Source organism: Achroia grisella, unplaced genomic scaffold (assembly GCF_030625045.1).
Source record: "Achroia grisella isolate CSIRO2021 unplaced genomic scaffold, CSIRO_AGI_Agris_v1 utg640, whole genome shotgun sequence".
Classification (NCBI taxonomy): Eukaryota; Metazoa; Arthropoda; class Insecta; order Lepidoptera; family Pyralidae; genus Achroia; species Achroia grisella.
Window position 1 is genome coordinate 7,112,042 of NW_026712977.1, and position 19,644 is coordinate 7,131,685.

The window sequence follows — 19,644 nt, forward strand, 5'->3', positions numbered from 1 at the left end:
TCTCGCCGGGGGTTCTTACTTAAAGAATATTTTATTTCGGGTACTGGATAATAATGAAAACAATTAATATTTACATTGTATTGTTATGACCGCTGTATTGCATGTTATTACCATGTTTATCCGCGGGTTAAGCAAGTTATTGTTACAGTGTTTTTCTGGGAACCCTCACAGGCACGCTCATGTTCCAGAGTATGCCTATTTAGAGCTTTGCCTAAGAGCAACCTGACTCCATGTTGCATTAACTCTCTTGGATCTTTCGTAAAACAGGACGTGTAAACATACATTTGTTTAAATTTTGCAAGGAGTGAGTTACGCCTGTTGTTGTGCTTATAGGCTGAGGAATTCATAAATAAAATGTTTATTTAACAAGTGTGTAGGAAATTTAGTAATCTCAATTTCATACTAAAACTTATGCGTGTTTAGAAACCAGAATATAACTAGAATATACATATGTTCTAGTTTTTAGGACTATGATTTAACAATCTGCTTCCGTTCCATTTTTAAATAGGTTACATATAATATTAATGAGAGTGTTTTAACAGTAAAACAGATTCCAGACATAACAATCTGATAAAGTAACTCGATATATTCTACTAAAAGTCTAGACAAAACAAATTACTAAGAAAATAAACAAAACTATTTTAGTATTAATGACAATGAATTTATTCAATTATTACGGTCTTAATGCAGTGTTACGTTAGTATATCACTATTCCATATAATCAGACAAACCTGATTGCGGTTTTCAGTATATAGTTGAAGTGCCTTTCCCTTTCTTAATTTATTTAGAATGTTGGAGCCTATTGCCCGGTTTGACAATTTACATAAAGGTGAGTTATTGAAACCACTTCGCTCCCCAACATTGCCCAAATTACCATCGATTTAAAATATTTTCTTTTCTGTATGTCGAAATTCTATACAAAACTTTGAATAGTCTTTATAAATTTCAATATTAAATAGGTACTCCGTATTTATAAAATGTATCTAGTATTATAATACCTAAACACTGTGTATATAAATCAGATATACATAATATTAATTCAAGAATGTACGAGTAGTTATGATACCTATAAATAAATATACGATTATAATTTTAGTAGGTTATTTTTTCAATAGATTATTTTATTGGAAGAAATAAATGCTACTGAATACTGTCCGATATTTTTAGCAAGCACACTAGTTGTAGTTTGCATCCTTTTATTAGTTGGGGTAGGATCGAGCTAAATTTCTCACGTATTTCATTGCAATATTTCGTGCTAACGTTGAATGTTGAAGGAGCTGCGTAACTCTATGGACTACGTTTTCATCTATCTATGTATTACATTTTTTTCGATCATTATTAAAATATGGCATATTAAACAAAATATCAAAATGTAAAAACGTGATTTTTTAAGTTTCATGACCGTCACTTTTTTGTGTTTCATGCAAAAAATCTACTTACAAGTTTGACATTTTATATTTAACTGGAGTCAAGACTACTGTAAGAAGGAGGGAGGGAGTCGATCACGTCAGTTCTGTGTCACCAAATGTAATTATGTACACAGTATATGCACGTCTCCCTTCCGACGTTTGCCGCTTTATGGAGCCCTAACAAGTCGTTAACCTCATTACTGTGCACCAATTTTCTGGATATTGTATGCATAAAATCTTATTACTTTGATGCTTACAACTCAGGACAAATTTCTTTAACGTCAGGTAAGGAAAAAAATACGATACCAAAAAAATATGAAGGCATTTTATTTTTTATATGATATTTATTATTTTTATTTACAAAAATTATAGGTAGGTATAAAATTAACATTTCACAATATAATATCTATAAATATAGGAATGATACTGTACAGGAATACTAACTTTATGAATCCGAATTTGTATACTAAGATATTAAAATTTGGGGATATTAAATGAGGTACAGTGTTATTGCAATATTTGTTGACATTTTGACCTATGGTTACTGATACCTAATAATATATTCTGTGCTCTTGTTGTGTACAATGTCCTTGTACCTATTTGACCTGCTCTAGATTGTAACTACAAAGTTTATGTTAACTTGAAAAAATAATAATTTTATAAACTCTACGGTACGGTGCAATTGTTATGACTCTCGGCCTTTAAACAATCCATTATTATTAGTAGTGAAACGTGATGAATTTCGTAAACTAATGTTGTATTTGTTTTGCAAATTATTGGAATGAGCTTTATTTTGTAACACAATAATGTAACAAATGAGCGGAGTGTTATTTACAAAATACCAAATAGTAAACAAAGACCATGGGTAGGTAACCCAAATGGGTTACATACCCATGGTCTTTATATATATATATATAAATGAGCATTAGTTAACAATAAACCTTTTAGACGTATAAGAGTGAAATGTTGCACCCATAGTAATGGTTTACTTTTACAACTGCAACTGTTGGGATGGTAGAATGAGAAATTATCTGGAATTGACGATGATCTCCAAGGGAGACAACGTGAAGGTTAACCTGCTAAAGTACTGTATTACTTGTGGATTTAAAAAGTTACATTCTGAAATATATTATAATACTGATGATAATTTTTCAGCTGTTAACAGTAGAATTATATTATAGGTTTTGTTTAATGTACATACTAATTCTGTTCAAATTTCGTATCATCAAGTATAGATAGATCGTTAATGCCAGCTTTATTGGGACCTGCGACACATTAATAACAGCAATGTCTAAGATATTTGTTAGTACTACACTATTCGATGGAAACAAGGTCAAGGAACTACCTGATATCGACAATATTTGTTTTATACTTTTGCGTTCAATATCGGCTACGCAATCGATAATCGTTCTTTAATCAGTTAATTGATTACATGCAGATACATGCTAACCACAAATCCAGAAAGTTTTGTACTGCAAACGCAGGGCCATATATGTGTAAATAATTACAGTTCTTCTCTTCTAAAAAAAGCAAAATGATGTAATGTAATGTACAAGTGACAGAGTGTACCTCAAAGGATTTATATAAATTAGTATGGCAACCGAAAAACCCATAAATAAAGAATTTGAAAGAATGATCTGGAATGGTGAATCTGAACATACAATCGTAGAGCGGGCAACTATTCACTAGATGGAATGAACTGCTCTAATTCATTTTAATAGATACGGGACTCTGGCAATGCTTATGGCAATCGATTAGACCTATATATATTAGGCTATTTATACTCAAATAATGTTTTATCAAAAATATTAAAAAGTTACTTCACAAATTATATGCAAACATTATATACATATATTATTTTTTAACACATGTAATAGATAGTATTAAGTACGAGGTTGAAGGTTTGTCTAATGACAAAATAGGATGGTTCAGCAAACAATGATACCACCATGAATCATATCCAGAACTGGCACGAAACGGAAGGAGACTCATCGCCGCACCAACACCGTATCATAAACAAGATGTTTGTGAGCCGAATTTTGGCATATTTCAGCTTTATAAAAATATACCTACATTACTTTAAGAGGGAGTTTACATTAGAAAAGCATCAAAGAAAGAGGTTTCATGTCTGAAGTAAAACTGCAAATAGGCAGCTAGTTATGAATTTCTTGATTTTCTATTGGTAAGATATGAATACATGACGTAATTCACGTTTTTACTATATTTATCATAACCGTGATGGCGTCACTGAGACGTTCTCATCACAGTGTTCATTCATTTAATCATGGATGGTCGCATCCTATAATAACGCAATGTTATTCGGGCCAACGCAGTATACGTTAATTTATTTGTTTGAAATACTGTGTATTGTGAGCGAAATGAAGTGCATATCATTCCTTTAGTTATCATTGAGCGTTAAATGAAGTGCAGCATTGTCCGAATTGACGGTTATTGGACTGCCAGTTTAACCTTGTTAGTGATAAATGTGGACTTGGATGTCGTGAGATAACCTAAAGAAGATACTCTATCTGCACCGGCTGAGACCTACATTTGAATGTCACGCACAAGGTACTTGTGTAATTCTTTTACAAAACTGGTTGGTTACCTACATAGTGTATGATGGTTACAATGCGCACTTTTGGGGGATATTATTCATAATATTTACCTTAAATCTTTGTATTATTTTTCAATAAATAACTTATTCGCAACTCTTATTATTATATTATATTTCAAGTAAGATCCAATCTAGTGCCGTTTATAATTATATCAAACCGTTTATATACAAGAATGCTATTTGTATTTGATCAGGCGCTCAGACACAGTTACGTCATTTATTAATCACACCATGATTAACCCATTCGACGACAAAATATAAGTAGTACGTCTCACTTTACTTTTGTATGTAGCTCGATTTAAATATGTTTTATGACCCAATAAACAAAAATTGTTAAATTATTTAAAATACTAGCTTTTCGTAATTAATGAAATGACCTAGACAGTACATTTACAGTGTATGAGTACATAATTTCTCACATAAAAATTTATGATAACAGTATTTATAGTAAGCAGGAACCAGTACATGCTTTCTCTTTGCACAAATTTTATCCAAATTAGTACCTACCTAAACTCACTAAACACAGAATGTAATATACGTTATATTTAATACTTAGCACGTATTAACTCTATAACGCTAACGCTATAATATTGTGATCTTTACAGAATTAAAAAATATACTACTATTATTGTAGTACAGAATATTCTGAAACTTAATATCTACTTTTATATACTCTATTTATCCGCCTCTGTATCTGCAACTCCCAAAGGGATAGGTAATGAGAGAATCGATTGCCAATGGTCTTTATATTACTGCATGCATATATGCTCGCTTAATCCAATTTCATAATTCGTCTTGTGTATTGAGACCGGTTCCGGCAACTCCTGGCGCTCCTTACTAAGTTGCTAGTTTAGGGGAGGTATATAAGTATGTATGCATATTTAGGGTATTTTGTTGTAATCTTAGGTATTGTAAAATTAGCTGTGTCATTTTATTGGACTTGAAGATAGATTATATTACAAGAACGGATCTCGGCTATCTTTGATTTAGATATTATCTATTAACATTTAGCAAAAATATTACATTAAAGAAGCACGAAGTAAATATTTTCTTTTAACAATTAAATGTTTTCTAATAGTTAGATGATTATGAAAGCTCAATAGGCGATTTTGTGTTCAATACAAACAATACATATATTATATCTATTTGGAAAGAGCCGATACAAGACATTGAAGATACCAAGGTTTAGGTGTGTCACTGCTTAGTAATTGCGCATTATATTAAAATAGTTTATTAATATGTTTACGTTTAGTATATTAATATATTTGCCGTTTGTTCATATTTTAGTGGAATTCATAACCTAAAATGTTAAAAATCTTTAAGGTTGAATACTTTACGGGTAGTAAAGTATTCAACCTTAAAGTAACAAACCTTAAACAAAATATTTTATCAGATGCCTAAATAGGGTATATTTAGGCGATTTTGGCGATGGTTCCCCTTACCATCAGGCGTACCTGATGGTAAAGCAGCTTGATTGCTATATCCATTACCTAAAAAAGCATTATATAATTTTATGGTGAAAATGTATGTGAATGTGACATCACGAAATGTATAAACGCACCACATGTAAAGTATTATTCTCACGCACACAATTATGATGTATGTTTGGTAGAAACGCGGCGGCAGTTGCATTGCGCTTGTACCCGCATCTCTTTATTGATGGCCGCTCACGTCAATTTGACTCTGTTAATTTATCTTTACAACTACTCTGCACTTTCCCCAGACGAAATGGGACTATTTATTTTCAGAGAAAGCTTTTATGCCCACCCAATATTATTATCACGCATAAATGTGAGTTAATAATTTGAATGAATTTATAGAATAGAAGACAATGTCAATCATGATAGAATTAAGTTTCTAATCACTTGCTACACCACATTATAATATGGACAATCAAATAATCAATTATAATAATACTAAAAGATATTATTCTTCACTATGCGAGCAACACACAAGTTTCTTGATTACTCTTCTTGTAATGAGACAGCTTTTCAAATATGCGGTAGATTTAAAAAAAAATTGTTGTTTGTTCAAAAGTGCTTAAATTACCTAAGTTTATTTGAATAAAGATTTTCTATTCTATTCTATGTTATAAAAAATAGTACCATAAAGTTCTAATAAGAAAACTTTAGTAGTCAACTGGAATATAATGGAATTGGGAAAAGTTTCTAGAACTCATTGAATCATATTTCCTTAATAGAAATAAAATAGATTGTTATTTATTAACAGTAATAAATTGAAATTATAGTCTCGTCAATGAAGGTGGTGGAATCCTTTTCATATCGATCGTCGAAAAAATATTAAATCAAAAGTTACTATCTAATAATAGTCATCTTTATAAACAATGTTTACCACATTTTCTTTTTGTCCAAATATTATATCAGAGTTTGTAATAGCGACAAATAAATGTTACTGCCCTTCACTTCAATTGTATGGTATTAAATCTAGATTCACGACAATAGGTAACTTCACTATTGTAAACTAGTTACGAAAACATATTTATGTGTTTATTATTGAATTGCGTAAATATTATGTCAAACCGACTTTCCTTCCCGGTCACGAAAGGTACTTTGACAAAAACCTAAGGTATGAGTATAAGGGCCGACGCGCGCCACCGATTCGCAATAACATTATTAACTTTCCTTTCATTTGTTAACCGAAATGGGTAACAAATGAATGATTTTTGTCAGCATATATTTTTTTCTATTATAAACGTACAGAAAAAAAATCATTATTTTTTATACTTTTTAGGGCATTTCTAGACAATTGCTTATTACTACTTTAAATAATTTCTACATTAAAAATTTTTTATGTATCTTTATTATACTTAAACGAGATTCATAAAAGAATTAAGCGTATCACCTTGAATATCACATTCATTAAAGTAAATTCCTTGAAGAGAATTTTACCTATTATTGTAATTAGCATTATAAATAATTCTATTTTGATGTAACGGTAATAAGAGGGACAAAACTCGTATAATTATAAAATAAAAGTCAATTTTTGTATGGCGATAATTAGTAGACAAAATTTAATTTGAACAAGTTTTAACATTATTAAAAGTACTTGTAATTGTCAAACCGCCTTATTTTTATTGTTTTTGTTTGAATGCAAAACTAATGTGATATAATTTTAGTTCTTACTTCTCAGAGCAAGAAATAATTTAGAGGCAAGTCATCTCGATTCCTCTGGAATGCTAAGGCATGCGCGGTCCACGCGAGTCACGTGATAACGTAATGCTGTTCATGTGTGTAGGTGATGTTTACGGCTTACAGTCAGGTGGCTTGTATTCAATACCAGTTACATTAAAAAATATAGTTCAAAATCTGATTGATGAAATTTTCTATTTATTATTGAAATTTTTGAAGATGTGTTGTGGATAGTATGTTATATAATAACACATACTTTCAGTTTAGTAAATTTCACCCCAGCTCTTTGCCTATCCGAAGCACTGCCATTTTCAGGTGCCTTAATTTAATACCGGAACTAATTGCTTGACTAGAGATATCGTCTTATGATCGTATATAATAAGTAAATTGTGTAATATACTGCCTATTTAAATACTCAATCATTTCAATGCTAAAGACCATTACAACCAGGCAATTTGCTATCGCAAATTCGAAAGCGATATATTTTTACAAATAGCCGAATATTTATGTTCGGATAAATATTATGATTATATTTAGATATTATTTTTTAAATAATTTACGATTACGATAAATTTTTTGGCATCACTGTCACGAGGCCAAGATACTTTTATACTAATCTATATTTTATATAATTTAATTAAAGTAAAAATTATATCCATAATATTCGTTTTCTTTTACACCAATCTACCTAATAGAATTTTACGACAATTTCAATACGCACTTGGTTACAACGAGATATAGTCGACGGCATACATTATTGTCCGCCATAATGTAATACAGAATTAGGCGAGCCGCAGACTCACAACCAAATTGAATTCCACTCTTACCTAAACGCACATGGATCATTTGCGCTTTGTGCGTAATTTTTATGATAATTCGTTATTGTTCACAACACGGCATGGCAGATAATTGTGTTTCTTTCAATTCTTATAACGTTTGCAGATTAACGTTGATATAACTAAAAATTGTTTTAGCCTAATTTAATAAACTTTGTTAAATAGACAGTGAGAAACGTTTTCTTCAAATTATTTTTAGTTTACTTTATTAGATAAATGTTACACCAATTAAATTAAGTTCCTACTCTACAGGCCATAAAATAATGATAATTAATAACTACGTACTTATAAAATTTAAAACAATATAATAATGTACTATAAATCATTCAAATTCAGATTACTTTAACATAGCAAAAGTTCCGTTACGTATTTTTCGATAGAATAACATAATATTTATTTAAAAACAGGTAGCGATTTTCTCGGTTGGTAACAATTCTGTGTCGTTAGGCTGGTTAGATTACAGCAATGCAACTCATGTTCCGATTAACGCATTTACTATGCCAGCCAAGAGCGAGAGCGAATAGTAGGAACTAAATACGCTAATTGGAGTCTATCAAAACGCTACTCGCTTGCGAGTAATCTGACGACTAATCGGCCTTAACTGCACGGGTCGACCTGACTGACGTCCCGCCCTCCCATCTGTCGACACCCGGCGCTGATGTGTGCGGCCGGCCTTATACATATATAACGCACGTTGCTTTAAACACATGTACGACTATATTTTATTATTCATATAGAATTTTGTCCTCCGCGTATTAAAGGTCCACTAAATTTGTATAAGCTATAAACATAAGACAATGCCTTTTCACTGTACAATTCTTGTATAAGGTAAATTTGTCCTACAATTTGTAATACTACAAGCATAACATACCTTTACCATTAACAACTAGGTACTAAGTTGTTGTATTTTCTTTTATTTGATAACGATTGGAATACCATATCCTCCTGCATTGTCGAGCATTAAGTCAATTAGACTATTATGACAAATTTACAAGGAATTAACCAAGATTGTTTCAAGGTGGAAAGCGTGGAGGTTGAACTGATAGATTCGAATGCCAATAATTACTAGCTCTTACTACTATCAATTCCTTCCTTCAGGTTGTTGTATTGTATTGTATTCTGATGTGATGAATGTTGTCTATTTCAGATGGCGCTAGTAGAGGAAGCAGGTGCCGGCGCGGCCGCCGACGACCCCGAGGCCCTGCTGAACGAGTGGTTGGGTGAACTTACTGTCCTAACAGCGGTGAGTAGCCCGTGTTATATATACGGCCCACTATCGCATGCCTTAAATATAAGAAATGGCGACCACTCTCATCCGTAAACATCACATCATTGGCACTATTTAAGTCATTTTTGACTACGTGTTCATTCTGATATTTCTCTTTTAACTCAGCTCCCAAGAGTCACTGTGATGTTTATTACTTATAATCCTCATTAATTCTCAATTATTTGAAAAAAAATTACAAATGTGTTTTTATTAATACTACTTATAATTTATAAGATTGTCCCGTTCACACAAACACACTTTTTAGTGTGCCTACTACCTAATACATAGGAGAAGAAAAAAGTATAAATTCAAGAAGAAGTCTATAACTTGGAATATTCCAGATCAGTCACCTTGTAAGCGATATATGTATACCTCCAATACGATAACATTAATTTCACTAGACTACAAAGTAATATAAGAAGTGAACATTATTATTTCTACAGATAATAATTACATCTGTTAACCATATGATTTTATTATATAGTGCGTTTCTTTTGAAATTCTACGAAAACAACTCAATGTTTGTGTGTAATGTGTGAGTAGACGATTACAATTTATATAATTTATATGAGAAAATTGTTTATAAGATTATGTAACCATACATATCTACAACATTGTTGTTAATTAATTTCATACCATTTTATTAAAGTAGGTAGCCAATATGTACGCCGTATGCACCTTGAACGATGAAACTGACCATTTTATAAGATGTTTTCTTATAGTCACACTTGATTCTGTCTGGATATTATTATAAATAACTACAGACTTGTTAATGTACTATTTTATATTAAATTTTATCAATAGTAATAAAATGTATTGGTAAAAGTGATATCATTGTTTATTCAAACTTAAATTATTAAAAGGTCAGAAGCCGGAGCCAGCGATAAGATTAAACAGAAAAACTTTTCCAAAAGAACATACTTCAAGTACGAATATAATTATAAATTGATGATGTTTAAAAAAAGATAAAGGAATTATTAAGATATTTACATAGTTGCGGCTCATGTTCTCTCGGGTAAGATAATGCAGTTTATTATTTTAGTTCAATTACTAAGATATACAAAGATCCTACTGTTTTAATTTATTCACCTACTTAGTCACGACCTACCACAAATTTGAAAATCAATCAGTCGAGTCGACATACCGTATGATGTAAATTAACTTTCTTTGAACTATCCTAGTCGCATAATCTCCATTTATAAATAACGGCTAAACAAAATGGTATAGCATGTCGCAATATAGCTTCATTAATTAAATAAATAAAACGAAAAAGTTCTTCGAATTTATAAACGGAAGATTGATGCAGGATTGCGTTTAAAAATCCAACACGTGTGCTTTGCAGCCGTCGCGGTGAGGGACAGGTGCTCGATAGCATATGCGTTTACTTGTTCCTTAATTTTGCGTAAACTGTTAAATCTTTTACAATCACTTTAGCATAATTTAATTCTTATTTCATTTCTACTTTGAAGAAAATAAAACCTGCCTTCATTTCAAACAAATTAACTAAATGGATGACAGCTATACGAGAGAATTAGGATATTAGGTATGTACATTTAGCAATGCATTTTTATTTATAAAGACAAAATTTATTTAGATTATAAATAAAAGAATTTTGAATCAATTCTGAACCGCACTTCCCTAAAACAATATTTAAATCTATAATAAAAAAAAATAATTATACATATTCTTAAGTTAGATTTTATTCATTACTATAATAAATTTCGGCTACGAGTGTCCAAAATAACGGTATATAGAACGTGGTGAAAATTTTAAATTTTATGAATGTAATTTTATAATTGACCCCAATATTATGTAATAATAATACTCATTCGATTATAATCGAAGCACTGCAAATGAAATCGAATTTCTTCTCCAGTGATTTCTAAACTCAACATTTGAAGATGGGAAACTCGATTACGTATTCAATTCCTAAAATGAGAAAATTACTCTACCCGATAAAAGCTGAACTCTTCAGAGATTTGTGAGGGTGATTTTAATGGAAACGAGAAAATTAATAGCTCTGTGGACCGAATAACAGAAAACGTATTTAATATGTAATTTAGTTGGTAAAAAATGTAAAAACTTTACTTACTACTTTTTTCAAAATGTCATAAGTAGTTTTTTTCTTAGTACTTTGTTTCATGCGAATTGCTCAAATATTGATAAAAGGTTATCTCAAAACTATATTTTTCTTTTTTTATTATTTTTATAATTGGCAACCTGATGAGTGCAATCAGAGCAAGCCTTAACGTCAAGTAGGTACAGTCATAGTCCTGCATATATATACATACACGGTCAAAGGTACATAAATATAAATTTATATTAGTTTACAGAAATAATAACTATAATATTGTACCTATTGGAACCGAGGCGAAAAGACCGGAAATCTTATTAGTAAAGGAAGTCTTAATAAAACAAATATAATTGTATAAATAGAATCTTGCTATTTCTATGTACTTACATATTTCTTATTATTGTACTTGCAGGAAATATGCTTCCTTTTGCTGTAATATTCTATATTATACTATTGTTCAACTTCAACAAGAAGTTTTCTTGTATACTGCATTCTTCGAATAGAAACAGTATGAGCAATATATGTTGTTATAAATGTGAGTATTAAAAATTAAATTATAGAATACAATATTATAAATAAATATTTTACTTACTAATACAACTACATAATCATAAAAAGTTAAATCTTTTTTGTGTGGTAAAAAGATAATCACCGTATATTTTCATAGAACATTTATACAAAAGACTTTCATGTATACTCATTCATCAAAACTCATTATGAAAATAAGGTTAAATTATATCTCATTGTCTCCCTTCTCGAACAAGTCTTTCAATCCAGACAACAATTGTGGTATATTTTTTTTCATTTCAACACCCGTTAAAGATATCGGCAGCTGCATCCCATCGGAGGATCTCAACATTTGGGCAAAAAATTAATAGCTTTCGAGAGCACGTGCGTGCTTACACAAATTTGACGCGACTTTCAACATTTTCAACTAACATAATAATATACAATTTAAAATAAATATCCTTCATTCAATACAATTCTCATATGTGATAGATTGCTAAGACTTAATTATTATAACTAGGATGAACTATTTAAATATTATTAATACTTTAAACTTGTCTGTTTACCAATAAACGAGGTTTATGTGATATGGAGACAAATATGTTAGTGTAGTGTTAAATTAATAAATAGCCCGGAAATAATCATCATTGTACCTCGTATCTTATGTACGAGTGGAAATATATTTTAAATCAATATGTTTCCAGTTACCGTGGTAGAATTATAGGTAGACTTTGTAAAAAGGCCTCTGTGATAGTACCTCAGTTTCACCTATTTCAAGTAAAGTGCTTTTAGCTGTCACTCGGTTGAATAGTGAGATGAAACAGTTAAATCACAAAAGAAGCATGATATATTTTCCGGGAATCCAAAAGCATGATTTGTGTCGAGGGCGTCACATGATAACGTGATGACCGTTGGCACTATTGGTGTATTGGCGACAGTTACCACTTCCCATGAGATAAGCCATCATATTGTTTGCTATCCCACTTACGTATATACAAATCAAAGGTAAACAGCCCATAATTACCCATTAACGTGTGACGGAACACGTATGTGCTTTTTAAAAAGTTATCAATTTCTAATACATAAAATTTTTATATTGCGGCGTTCGTCACTAAATTCCTCCGAAACAATATAACCGATTTTTATGACAGGCCTAGGTTTTTTTGAGAATTGATCTTTATTTAAAGCGATCCACCCCTAATTGTATATTTTTATTTTATTATGATTTAGCATTGAAAAATACAACTACCTTTGGAAAGGATATAAAGATCGTGTCATTTCTGAGGCGCACAAAAAACAGGCACGCGTCAGTATAATATTAAAAATACCTACTTAGTATAGGCAGCAATTTATACTTATTGTATTCAATTTATACTTCTTATCCGTATTAAACATAGAAAAGGAGAAGAGAAGAGGAGACCTTTTCCCGAGTAAACTGCAAAACTGATCTTAAAGAACTTTGAGTTGAATAATTAATATCTAGTAAATAGGGGATGAAAATGTGTGCATACTATGGCGTGGGTACAGATAGTAATATTATATATTGTATTTTTTTTTCATACTCCATAAAAGCATTGTCAGACTAATTGTTAAATAAATAATAAAATATAATATAGAAAATTATCTGTGCTTCGACAGATATACCGCCGTTTAATTTTTAAAAGATCCAACTCCTCCCTTAATCAAAGCCATGTTATATCGTATTGTACTACCCGCCTCGTCTGTGACTTATTTTGTCTTAACATACTTTCTGACTTATTCTTTTACAAGGATCCTAATCTTCGTAGCGTGAATTTTATTAAAACTATAACTTTTCTCTAAAGTAGCGTTTTAAAATCCGACGATATGTTTAAACCAAACAAAGACATAAATTCTAGAGTTTTATATAAGTATAGATTTAAATATAGTACTATATATATAAATATACTTTATACATATAGTACTATATTTACCCAAGGATCTGCCCACATATTACTAAGAAAGCTAACGCCATCTAAGTGATATTGCATTAACTGGAATGACTATACGACATAAGATAAGCCGTAATGCAAATGGGCGTTATTGCAATTATCTATAGCTATTTGTTATTCTTAACGACATCTGGACCACATACATGTTATAAAATATTATTGCACGTAATCTACTGGGGCGTGGCTATTGTCAGTTTTTATTAGTTTGTACTTTATACCTATCTACTGAACTATTCAGGATTTAAAAAGAAGGTCAATAAAAAATTTGCATCTTCGAGCTGTCGTCTTGTAATACAGCTGGAATCCTACACCACTTTTTTAATAACTTAAACGGCAATGAAATTAAAAAGTAGCAACCGTGGCGTATATACATGAACACTACCAAGAACGTCCATGCTACCCCTCATCCGTAAGTGGAGAGACGTGATTATTATTAATGGGTAGTAGTGGCTCCATTACTAACAGACAAGAGAGCAACTACCAGATCCCTTTAAACACTATCGTGATTAATTGCTAGTGAATTTGCCTAGATGGGCTACCTGGACCTGTTATCAATCACATCCTATTATTCTCCACTGTTACCTCGCCTGAATATCCCATTAGGAAATGTGAACGCATGCGTAAGGACATTTCCCTATTCATGTGTTAAAAATATCATTCTATATTTCCATTGCTGACAAATCCACCGGAATTTACAATCTAGAATGAGAGATTTCATAAGTAGCATATTCAATGTACTATACACCGAATTTATCAATTCTGTTCACAAATGTTGCTCTGTGTTATAGGTACATGAAAAGTCGGCTGCTGCATTCAGATTTTCCATAAACACTTTCCTGCCTCTTTTTATTAAGTAGCAACGCGTTTTATCAATATAATTGATACTGTTAATAAATATAAATAAAATGTAAATTATATTAGGGTGGGTCGTCAGCTTCTTTGCCATTCCAATTATATATAAGAATACACAGAATTATATAGAAAAATTATCATATGACATGTATTTCTCTCAATAATATAATGTCTCACTTGTGACTGGCGGCAAACATTTTTGCGTTTAACCTATATACCTTTTTTCTTTTAAAGTGATACATACAGCGTCTATCGTCTAACGTGGTATGGTCATGTAATGCGTAGGAATAAAGATCATATCCTAAGGACAGTGCTACATATGAATGTGGGTGGTTATAAGGGTAGAGGAAGACCAAAAAAGAGATGGATGGACTGTGTGAAAGATAATATGGTGAGAAAGGGAGTAAATAACGGGATGACTGCGAACAGAGATGAGTGGAAGAGAAAAACATATTACGCCGATCCCAAATAAATGGGATAAGGAAGAAGCAGATGATGATGAAATTGTTACAGAATTGGAATTTCTAGGTAAAACTACCTAGTTTTCTGGAATGTCATAAAGTTATAAAGGCAATGATCACCATTATTTAGTAAGTAATCTTCTAGAATCTAGACGAAAGTCAAAAGTTGTTATCGTTATCCGTAAATATCGTTTGTTGATTGGTTGATATCCTGTGTAACTTTGTTCACAATTAGTATCTAAAACTGGTAGGCATAAACTTTTCATATTATATGTATTGTAAGAGAGCTAACCGTTTCGGGTGTTACATACTGTTATTACAATATTGCAATATTTATATTTACAGTACCAGCGAAGGATTAATGTATATGCATAAAATCACGTCCGTTGTTCTATAAAGGGAAAATTCGCAAGAATTAACTAAAATGAGGCGTGGGGGGCCCAAGAGAGTACTTGCCTTTACAAATGGATTCTATAAGTAGTTCGTTGTGGCTGTTTTTAGGTATTAGTAATGAGCAATGTTTTTATATGTATACAATATTACTTGCCTTGCTACATTGTATGCACACGAGTATATGCAGTAGTATTATCAGTTTGTTTTATTTAGAAAACAATCCATTTCAGTCAGCTTAAGCGTAGTCGACTGTATAAGTTTCATTCACATTGAACGAGCTGGGCGGTACTGTTACTCACTTGTAATATTTCATTAGAGTCAAGTTGATTTATTGTTAATTTAATATATTAAAGTCGATTATTTCTATTTTTATTAAACTATATTGATTAATATTTACAACAAATTAACTTTAGTATTTGTTTAATTTCTTTGGATCATTCATAAGTGTTTATTTACACGAGTCGCAGTCGTCTTCTTCCGTCGGTGTAAAATTACCATGGAACCCAAAAACTTGCATGGTGGCGATTTTTGATATCATAAACATTTCTTACCGAGTGACTCTCATTTTGATTACTGAATCATAGACGCACATCTAGACAACATGGACGGGTGAGTGGAGTTAATTATTTATTAAATAATATTTTATTTTATTATTAATATACAGACAAAGTGCTATAGTTATTATTTTATTTTATAGTGGGGGGTTACATTATGGATGCCTGCATAGCTGCCTGTCCTGCTTCAGATATTTATTTATCAGGTAATTCTCACATTTTTTACTAATATTTTAAGTGTTTTCCGCGACTATACCTGAGCCTTTTGTGGCCATTCCCACGGGTAATTGGGGATTTCAAATTTATGATTCTATTTTCTTAATTCTTGAGTGATATGTCTTTTTAAAATATTATATTGACTAGATTTTGGTCCAATTTATAAATATATTCATCAGATACACCGTGACATAATAATATTAAATTTAAATTTAATAAATTAGTGCTATAGCTTTTGTCTTTTTTACTATATGTATGGTACACAAGCGGATGTAAAAAGTGATTGAAAATTGGCTATTTATAAGCATGATCAGCATCAGACGATATTAATTTTAAAATTCATTGTGTATTTTAATCCGAGATAATTTTTTAAATGATCGATTGAGGTGTTTTTTATATTTAATGCCCGTTATTTTGCCAATATTCGAATTCAAAATATGAAAGGGTGTGTTGATGAATAAGACCATTAAGTTGTTTTTAACATTTCTACTAAAATATTAATGTGCCCTCGGTAACTAATGATTTTTGACTCTAAATAATGAATCAAAATAATTTTTAAAATGTATGCTTGCGGGTTTTAATGTTGATAATATAATTAGAGTAGTAGTCTGTTATTTTATCTAATTGATTTTTTTAATGAACGTAGTATATCTAATTATTCCTTAATGTGGTGACGAAGTAGGAATAGGGTGGGTCAGCTTTTCTTTCTCAGGTAATCATCGTTAAAGGTGACTAGGCTACGCATTCAATGTAAGAGAAAGAAGTATTCTATTATGTACAATATATTTTAAATACAACTATATATTAACTCTAGCCATTATTACAATATTAGACAAATACCTTCTAGGGCGGGACTTGCCCAGGCTCTAAAGTGCCACTTTTTTTAATGGATTAGCATTGAATAGTACTTCTCTGCTTTTGCTAACTGGTATAATCCAGCGTGGTACCAGTAGATGTGATGAGCATGAAGTCAAGTCATTTAAATTAGCCCATCGGTCAATTGACCACTTACAATCCACTATCGTTACTAGAGGATAGCACGAAGGCGTATCTGATAGTGTACTTTTCAAATAATTGTGTCTCTAACTCCAAATATTCAATATTTCATTTCAAACCGTCATCATTAATTCCTCGTGAATTTACCAGTGGTCTGGTGGACCATTAAACATGACAGAACAATCCCCCAATTAGTTGATTTTCAACGTAATTGTGTGATGTTACAACGATGATGTGTAGTTGTAGATTCGAGGGGCCGATGGCGCATCCACCAGCTCCGGCCCAGCCTACACCGCAGCCACCACCGCCTCGTGTGCCCACGCCACCTCCGCCACGTCTACGAACTCCACCACCAGCATTTCCAGCGCATCCGCCACTTAATTCTCAACAGCGGAGGTGCCGCTGCGTGTCATGCGTTCATGCACGTGCCGCTGTTTTATTCAGTACCTATTAATCACTGCTACTTATTAATTGTACCGCGTATAATATGTATATCATATTATTAAACGTGTCTTTTAATTACAACTACATAAATATTTTAAGATCTTTTTACTGTTTTATATGATTAAGTATAAAAATGTACTTGATTATTACGTTGGATTTATGCGAAACTTATTATTATTCAGTGTGTTGAAATTTTAAAAAGTATACCCATTATGTTTCATTTTGGAGTTTGCATTGGCAAATATTTTTCAGTGATAAAATAATTTTTATTAGTTATAAAATATTTTCCAATGATCTCTGATGATTATAAATTATGATTTGTACCATTTAATTAAAACAATATTCAAAATTATTAATCAAATTAATGATCGTACTTCAATGGGTAAATTGCCATTTTTTATATTTGCCTAAACTTTAGTAATAAAAAGTTTATCAAGTCCGGGAAAAAAAAATATCGTCTATACATTTCTAAATATTTTATTATTCAAAGATTTTACGTAAGTATCAATTAAGTCTAATACATGGCTGTTCAAAATTCTTCAAAATTTGTAATTCTTGTAACTAATTATCTTCAGACAAGTAATATATTAGATATAAATGTCTATTATCCAATTGTTTCATTTGAAATCATATTATGTTGTTAGATTCTCAAAAGGTTTATTACATATGAAAACATTTATTCAGTAAACTAAATAAATGTAATTTTCTATTATTTTTTGTTAGTTGTTAGAAGATACTTTTATTAATCATATTACTTACTTATTAAATGTAATACATACCTACTTGTGTTTTAATTATCCAAATTCTAATTAGAGTTATAACATTGTAATTTCTTTTTTAAATAAAAATATAATATATTCATTACTAGTATACTTGTTTTATTTTAATTAAACATCAATAATAATATTAATCAAACACAACGCCATTTTGCCCTAAAATTTCCAGAGCTACATTCTTATATATGCACTGGTACTAAACAACCGATAGAAAGTTTTTTTGTCAATTACAAGATATCGGAATCAATATAGTATAGATAGTTTTTAAGAAATATAAAAGCCAGTTTTTGTACTAAATAAAATCTAACAACTGCTACTGTAGGTACTAAAAAACATGGAAATAAGAACATCTTATTTTTACGTAATCAGGTGGTGATACCTATTGCAATGTATATATGATATACTTCCGTTACAAAAGGACACCTATGCATAATATGTTATCCCAGCAATGCTAGACGACACCCATTATTATTTTCATCTTATCGCTCGATACTCAGAAACATTACGTGACAACAATAACATGTAAATGCAGTTTTTTTAATATAATTTATGCAGCCTGGTTTACTTGTAATAATAAATAATATTATAATATAGATTAAAAGTCAGATTCAGTACATATTAATATAAATTGGTCACGAGCAATGGAATCACTATGATTTAAATATCGTTAAATGTAGACAGATCCAATATCGTTATGATATCTTTTCACAAAAGTGTTATCAAGTTTTAAAAAAAACTGAAGTCTGGATAGAAAAATCGTTATCAATTAAAATATATTAATATATTATAAAACCAATTTATATTATTATATAGATATAGATACTTTATTGCACTGTGCTTATAGATAGAAAAGTATCAATAATGTTAAATAATCAATATAAAATTAAAGTCTTTCAAACTTTGTCTGTGATTTGAAATATTTAATAGATTAATATTTAATAGTTATTATTGTTAAAGATTGGAAACCCTATCCAGAAGTTTATTATTATATAAAATGCTTTCAAGGTCGCGCATGTACTAGTATCATATACTCATATTTGTTGTATAAGCATAAAGGTGTAAATATACTACGCAATAACATATAGTAGGCTAACTAATGTAGCAAAAAAACTGTGTAGTATTTATA

The 19,644-nt window shown here is 30.7% G+C and overlaps 1 protein-coding gene across 1 annotated transcript in view; it reads left to right on the plus strand.

The window, feature by feature from the left end:
- LOC131849168 (ras-associated and pleckstrin homology domains-containing protein 1) overlaps positions 1-19,644 on the plus strand; it is a 90,726-nt gene that overhangs the window by 50,618 nt on the left and 20,464 nt on the right. The window contains exon 3 of the mRNA XM_059199170.1: positions 9,156-9,251. Coding sequence (XP_059055153.1) covers positions 9,156-9,251 — 96 coding nt within the window. The remainder of the gene's footprint in view (positions 1-9,155; positions 9,252-19,644) is intronic.